Raw genomic sequence first — 7512 nt, 5'->3', positions numbered from 1 at the left:
GAAATTGAAATTAAATAAAATCAGGTGTTATCAACGGATTCCAATGTTGTCTAAGTGTTGTTTAGCCTTTGCCTGGAAAGGATGTGAATGTTTGTGAAAGTATCTAGCCATCACTACAATCGCACTCGCTTTCTCTGATGCTTGTTTTACTTTCATGAGTATATAAGACATGTAATGTATAAGACATATATATTGGACATGTAACTAGTCTGTCCATTGGGAGGAAATCATGATTTGCAAAATCAGGAAGCATTCACACAGTTGATATTAAAAATTGAAGACAGTGCAATTAGAGGAACTGATTAGGAACTTGCTGAGCGTACTCAGATGCATGCAATGAACTATTGGATCATTTGTAGATTGTAAATACCTTATCGGTGGCAATCGCATTTATAGTTCTCCTGCAAGTGCCAGTGTAACACATATAACTAGAGTAGTTGTGGTTACCATGGATATAGCACGACTGTTTTCAACAGGGATTGAACCATGATGCAATACTCATGATATTCACGATGGCAAGTCATGTAAATTCCCGTTACGTAATAAGGTGTAGTTCTAAACACTGCCTGGTCTCATTCAAAAGAACATGCTGGAAAACAGCAGGCTGAGATAATGACCCAAAGACTCTACAACTTACCGATAGCAATGACACGATAGCAATCATATATGTAGGGGCACACCTAAACTTATACAATCCTTCACTAGTTGATAACAGGAATGATTTATCAATAATTTAAATATGTTACAGCCAACAAATCTGTTACTAACAGCCAATTACACACCACTATCATACTGTTTACTAGATGCAACGGGCTTTATTACAATGTCACATGAGTGAGTGTCCATTAAAGATATCAAATCTGAATATAACTACAAAGGTTTTTTTTAGATTATGGTTTGAAGGGGTCAAATAATTGGGACGCTAGCATTAACGTAATAAGTAGCTTGATACGGCAAATTCAAGTGGTCCAATTACTTTTTACACAATGCAGTGGACAAAATGGTCATGCGCGATTTTCCATAGTTGCTTAGTTCTAAGAGTTCGAAATTCTCGTGATATCAGAGGACCTTCAAAATGCCTATTATTTTCCAATTTCTGAACTGTATTGATTATGTCCCGACTATGTGCTTGGATCAATTGATTAATGAGACAAAACGATAAGTCGGGTGATGTTGTTTTATGACTTTAAATAGAAGTCACGTGTTTCGCATTAAAGTGATAAATTATGGTTTAGATATCATCAGCTCCTATGTTAGACATGGGTGTTATTTTAAGCTCTTTTCTGAATCTAATTAACTGTGTTTTATTTTAATCTAATTACCTGTATTTTATAAACATTTTCCTAAATAGGGAAAGGAAATATTGTGTGTTCAAAAGGATTGTTTATTATTAACCATATTTGTATTATGGAATGAAGAAATTCTGCTTTTGAATTTGAATCAAATGTGGAATGTACATATACACAGGGTGGTAGTTCTAGTTAGATCAAACGGATTTTGGGCGGACTTTGAAAAGCTGTGCTTGACTGAACTCTGACCGGAAGGGGCAAATTCATATTGATCATTTATCACTGTTGTAGGGTCCTCTTCAAGACTTACTATGGTTTGCATTGAAATTAAATGTTAGGTGAAGGTGACTATAACATCGGGGTAAGTTCTTTGGTTTTTTAAATTAACGAATCCAGTGCTAGTGCGCGTTGAAACTCAAATCGCCATAAATTACGACTAGTATACTCCCCTGCCTTAGACCACAGACATCATTGATAACCAATTCAAGAAAAGTCATTACAGAATTTCATCAACCCATCTCTCGTAAAGGGTATGACAATGATATTTTATTCTTTTAGACACTTTTAAATTTGTAGAGGTACAGCAAAATAGGTAGTATTATTACATTCGTTTATTATCGCGTTGGCGATCTAAATAGGGAAAATCGATTCGGAAGTAATATTATAATTATAAATAGGAATGTGTTGCCAAAACACCCATCACCAAACTGTTACGACTTTACAGTGAATCTTCAAAATGAGGTCAAATTATATTATATATGTTGTCCATGTCAGATCACTTGATTTTCTTACTCACTGTTGCATCTGCAATCAATAAAACAAGTCGGTTATTGATATATTTATATTCAATCTGTGGCATGGTATCAATAAAGAGCAGGGGTGAATAAAGTTTCAGACTTAATGCTGGGCAGAAGCTTATTCGTGTGTGTATTACCCGATTTCAAATCAAACAACCCATCAATCAAATTACCATAAATGAACAAAGCAATCCAGTGTGTTCGTTGGATTTGATAAAATACATTATTTAACTTTAAAAGTGACCATATGGATGGGGATTGGGTATTTATTTGTAATTCTTAATCTATAAAGCATTCTTAGCATGGCGTCCTACTTGAAAAGTCAACGTGAAGCAACTAGACCAAGTCTGTGACTGTAACCCAATATATTGCAAAAAGCCTTTATTGTATGTACAAAGAAGCCATTGCTTAAAATAAATAAATTAAAATCTAAAAATAAACATTCAATCCTAGCCTCATCCACTCTTAAAGGTCCTATATAACAGCGCCATCTACCATTCACTAAGGCAATTGTTATATAATTCATTGTTAGTGAATTATATCTAAAGATTGAAAATCTTCTGAACTCCGGAAATATGAAAATAATAGATAATTTAATTGATATATATACGTATGTTGGCAGTATAAGTTACTTGATGGAAACACGCACCTCTTTCCTGGAGAATAATTGAATGGGCCATGGGTTACGAAGGGCTTAGTTAACCCTATAGAGTCTCTTCGTTTGCGACCATTCATACAGCCCTAAAGAAAAGGAACAACACAATATTATTCTTAAATTATTAGGGCAAATAGTTATGTTGTTCAAAACTATTTCCAATTAAAGTCTCTTGTAATTGATCTTATATTCCAAATTGTGCAATTACCTAACAGTACTTTGCATATCTAGAGCGAATGTTATTACATACCAGGTCACATGGTGTTCCAGGTTCATCTACCTTGCATACATCAACAGAGCAATGGAGGTACAAATCAATATTTTCCCCAACAACAGTCGTGTTTATCAAGTGGATAGCACCATATACATAAACACTGTAATGTCTCTCCAATCTGTTAGCCGGCACAACGTCTAATTCAGCCACATCATCAGTGAGGCATCTGGAGGTTCAATACAGACATGTTAAGTTATCCACTTCAATCCTCACCAAGTGAAGTTCTTCTGGTCAAACAATGTTCTTCATAATTAAGGTAATGTTTGCTCTGTATCATATAACGATTTTATATACACTTCATGAGTGCTATACGTTTCTCCCTGTCAGTTAATTGAAAAATGGCGATTAATTGTAACGGAACTTTAGTTGCAATGTGATGACGCAAGTTCGAAAAACCGGTACTAACTGAACTTCTTTCTAACTTGCAGCCCAATTGCAGTTACACACCTATGATAAACTGTGTATTCAGTCTATATACTGTAATAAGCCATCATATAGTTATGGCTTTTATAATAAAGTGAATTGTATGAGGTTATTATCAATATTTGTTCTTTAGTTTAACTCCATAACAAACTTATGGTATCTTCAGACTTACCCATCGGTGATAAAATCATAAGTGGGTGCAGTTAGCTCAGGGTACACACTCTCTGAGATGAAGCAATTCTCCACAAACAATTCCAGATAATCGTCATTGTTGTCAATCATGATGCCAAAGTATAGTAAGGTGCTATCACATATTTGAATGGGGAAATCCGTAACGGGATCTAAATGACCACTAAAACTGTCATCTTTATAGAGTGTTACTGATAGGTTGAAGGTATCGAACCCGATGAAATGAGCTAGGAGAACACTGGACAGGGGGACAAAATATCATGTGTTACGAATACAACACATTGACACGATCTACTTAATGTAATTACAAAGACGTTTATGTCCTAGCATAGAACTTTATAGTTGATGATAGCTGGCAAAGGCAGTTTTCTTGTTTTGCCTCTTCACAGAGATATCTTTGCCAAAGTGCAAAACAGACACTGAAGTTTGGGATGTCAAGCGTTTATTATCAAAATTAAACAAAATATCGTCTATTACATGACATTACACACACACAGATATATATATATATATATATATATATATATATATATATATATATGAATATGAGTGTCTCGCTGGAGAGAACAGTGCTCGCTGCAAATTATAGACTTAATTCAAAAGAATAAGGATGTTATAAGTCGTTACTCAGAGTTTCACGCTTCGAGCGATCATCAGACAACTAAATTGACTAAACTATTCCTTACGGGGTTTTACTATTCCTTACGGGGGTTTACTTCTAAGCCCCCATAAGGAGTAGCTTAGTCCGACCATCTTGTTACGCAATATATACATACAAATATTAATTGTATGTACCGATTCTGACAATCACAATTTAGTTGTTTGATGATCGCTCAAAGCGTGAAACTCACCACCTCTGCATCTGGATGGATGGATGGATGGGTGGGTGGTTGGGTGGGTGGGTTGACTGACTGACTGACAGGCTAGCTCGCTGGCTAGCCGGGTGATTGGATGGATGGATGGATGTAATCCTTTACTTTGCTATCCAATTACCACACACACCGCGACAGGTAAGCAAGATTGATTGATTGATTGATTGATTGATTGGTTGGTTGGTTGGTTGGTTGGTTGGTTGGTTGGTTGGTTGGTTGGTTGGTTGGTTGGTTGGTTGAGTGAGTGAGTGAGTGAGTGAGTGAGTGAGTGAGTGAGTGAGTGAGTGAGTGAGTGAGTGAGTGAGTGAGTGAGTGAGTGAGTGAGTGAGTGAGTGAGTGAGTGAGTGAGTGAGTGAGTGAGTGAGTGAGTGAGTGAGTGAGTGAGTGAGTGAGTGAGTGAGTGAGTGAGTGAGTGAGTGAGTGAGTGAGTGAGTGAGTGAGTGAGTGAGTGAGTGAGTGAGTGAGTGAGTGAGTGAGTGAGTGAGTGAGTGAGTGAGTGAGTGAGTGAGTGAGTGAGTGAGTGAGTGAGTGAGTGAGTGAGTGAGTGAGTGGTTGATTGGTTGGTTGCTTGACTGACTGACTGACTGACTGACTGACTGATTGACTGACTGACTGACGGTCGGTCGGTCGGAGGGTCGGTCGATTGGTTGTTTGTATATATGTCAAATCTTGGCACCCTTTCCATACTTGAAGATTCACATTTATACATAGAGATCTAACCACATTGAATAGCTGTATTGAGAATACATGTATCTTACCAGGGGTTGGTGATAATGTGGACAGCTTCAATGTCATATCCCGTTGTATAGATGCAATTCATTTCAAGCACAGGTGTGCCTTCTGCAGAGTAGACGAGGTTTTTATATCCAATGCCTTGCCCATTCGATACTTCCTTTAAAAAAAGAATGTCTTAATAACACCCATATATACAAAGACTTTGCCCTTTCTTCTTAATGTATTAACAAGACATCTTGCAAGAATGTAAAACAGTGGACCACCTGTACAATTTTGACACGTTTATATTCAAACTAAGGAGTCATAAGGGTAAGAGATAGGGGATTAGCCTCCTTTCATAAACAAGACTTGAATTAGCTGCAATGGATAGACACGGTTCTTAATCCGTCCACGGTGTCCTAGCCTACCTGTAGCCGTCATGCTACTACACTATTCCCTTATCCTATCTGACATTACGACTCCCGTCTACCCGGGGTCTTCAGTTAAGCTGGTCTCGAATGGCATTTCGACATAGTTCGCGATTGGTGGAATATATAATTAGACTTATGCAAATCGTGTAATCGGGTCATATATGATGAATCCATAATTAGGACTGTCGACCCACGTACGTCAGATTCTAGTCAGATTTATGCGAATATTTTGCACAAATTATGAGTGTGGTTGGGTATGGCTTAATACTAACTTAACTGTAGACTTGGAAATTTCAAAATAAAACACATCAAAAGGTCAGTTAAAATAGTGGAATAGTGTGGTAGCGTCAGTCCTTCACGTCTATAGGTAGGCTAATGGTTTCCTGTTTATAGCATTATTCAATTATGAGCTTTAAACGTCAAATGCAAGTTCAGAAAACAACATTATTGGATTTCTAAATTGTACTGCCACCAACCTCAGACAAGTACAAATCCTTACCATTCTCTTAGTGCCACAATTGTTAAGCATAGCCTCAAACACAAATACGTCGTCTGACATACTTCCAATGCAAGATGGATCCCTCAAATGAAAATCAGCTGCAGTTGCGCCGACAAATCCAAATACACCCGTCATCAACGCCTGGGAAACAACTAGGGACATCTGATTGCCACTACACAGGATCGTATTGGCCACTAGAATAGTGAAAAGGGGTTCTCAATAACAGTAGCGATTAGTATTAATAGAGTATTGTTTATTAAATCTAAGAGATACCGTTAACATCCATTTACTCTCGGAAAGACTAACACAGTTTCTCCCATTGGCCCTTTTATTTCATGCTTATATTAGAAGTTTATCTGTTCTCTTCAAAAAGAGAACCAATACAGCACTACCAAACACTATCAAACTTTCAGTAAGATATCTAAACACACTGCAGATCCCCTTAAATTAAGTAAGACAATTTTTTTTTTTAAACACATTCAAACTCGACATTTGAGCATGCTCTAATAGATAAGTCGGAAATTACATGAAATACCTAACATCATGCTAATTTCGAACTTGCCCTATGTATATACATAAAGGGTATGTATGGCAGAATTTTTGCTTCGGGGGGAAAAACAACAGTATGCACATCATATGCAATTTAATAAGTAAATAAAACACACATTTTTCAAAATTAATGAACTTGTAAATTATTGGACAGATTAGCCCAACAGTGAATGGAATGTTCCTAAGAGTATTTAAGTTAAACTTTCTCAGGGCAAGATGATGTAAGTGTCTTTGTATTTTATTATCCGATAATTGATAAGAATATTCAGGTATGTCACGAATATATATATATATATATATATATATATATATATATATATATATATATATATATATATATGCCACAGTTAAGATGCCATGCATTACAAGATAATTGTTTGAAAACAGATTACGTAACATACCACTGGTTTCGCTTCTTTGGATCAGCAAAGGTTTCTTAATATGAAAAAGAAGAGCAACTTGCGATTATTGGCAGGCTGACTTTTACTAATAAGACACTTCAACTAATAACAACTGAGGGCTTCCACTTCTAGTCCCTTTGATATATGCAGCCATTAAGCTGACATAAAATTCTAAGAGCAATGCAATAACTGCTTACCTTTGTTGCAAGGAACTATGCAAACCTAATTTCACAATGTTAATGTTTCCCCAAATTTGCGTTAAATCTTGTTAATCAGTAAACAATGATACGCTTGTTGATAATTGGTCATAAATTAATTTCTCTTGCGAGATCGATATATGTATAACTTTTATATTTGAAATAATTAGAGTAGTTCTCCTTAAGTATTTACATTAAACATGCGATTTCAAATTTATCAAG

General features: G+C 36.2%; 1 protein-coding gene across 1 annotated transcript; it reads right to left on the bottom strand.

The window, feature by feature from the left end:
* Nucleotides 1-2077: 2077 nt before the first annotated feature.
* Nucleotides 2078-6278, bottom strand: LOC144438029 (CUB and zona pellucida-like domain-containing protein 1). Its single transcript, XM_078127062.1, has 6 exons — nt 6144-6278; nt 5258-5391; nt 3611-3865; nt 2992-3181; nt 2736-2827; nt 2078-2093 (listed from the first exon to the last, which is right to left on the bottom strand). Exons 1-6 carry the CDS (start codon nt 6276-6278, stop codon nt 2078-2080), a joined length of 822 nt encoding a protein of 273 aa, XP_077983188.1.
* Nucleotides 6279-7512: the final 1234 nt, after the last annotated feature.

Source organism: Glandiceps talaboti, chromosome 7, assembly GCF_964340395.1.
Source record: "Glandiceps talaboti chromosome 7, keGlaTala1.1, whole genome shotgun sequence".
NCBI lineage: Eukaryota > Metazoa > Hemichordata > Enteropneusta > Spengelidae > Glandiceps > Glandiceps talaboti.
Note: the sequence above shows the minus strand (reverse complement) of the source record. Positions and strands in the feature narration are given on the sequence as shown.

Excerpts from the sequence above, each read along its gene's own strand:
- LOC144438029 (XM_078127062.1), bottom strand. The coding sequence starts at position 6,278 with ATGACGGGTGTATTTGGATTTGTCGGCGCAACTGCAGCTGATTTTCAT. Across the intron at positions 3,866-5,257 it reads CACATTATCACCAACCCCTG|TGTTCTCCTAGCTCATTTCA; the intron begins GTAAGATACATG and ends CCCCCTGTCCAG. Across the intron at positions 2,828-2,991 it reads CTGGAACACCATGTGACCTG|GGCTGTATGAATGGTCGCAA; the intron begins GTATGTAATAAC and ends CCTTTTCTTTAG.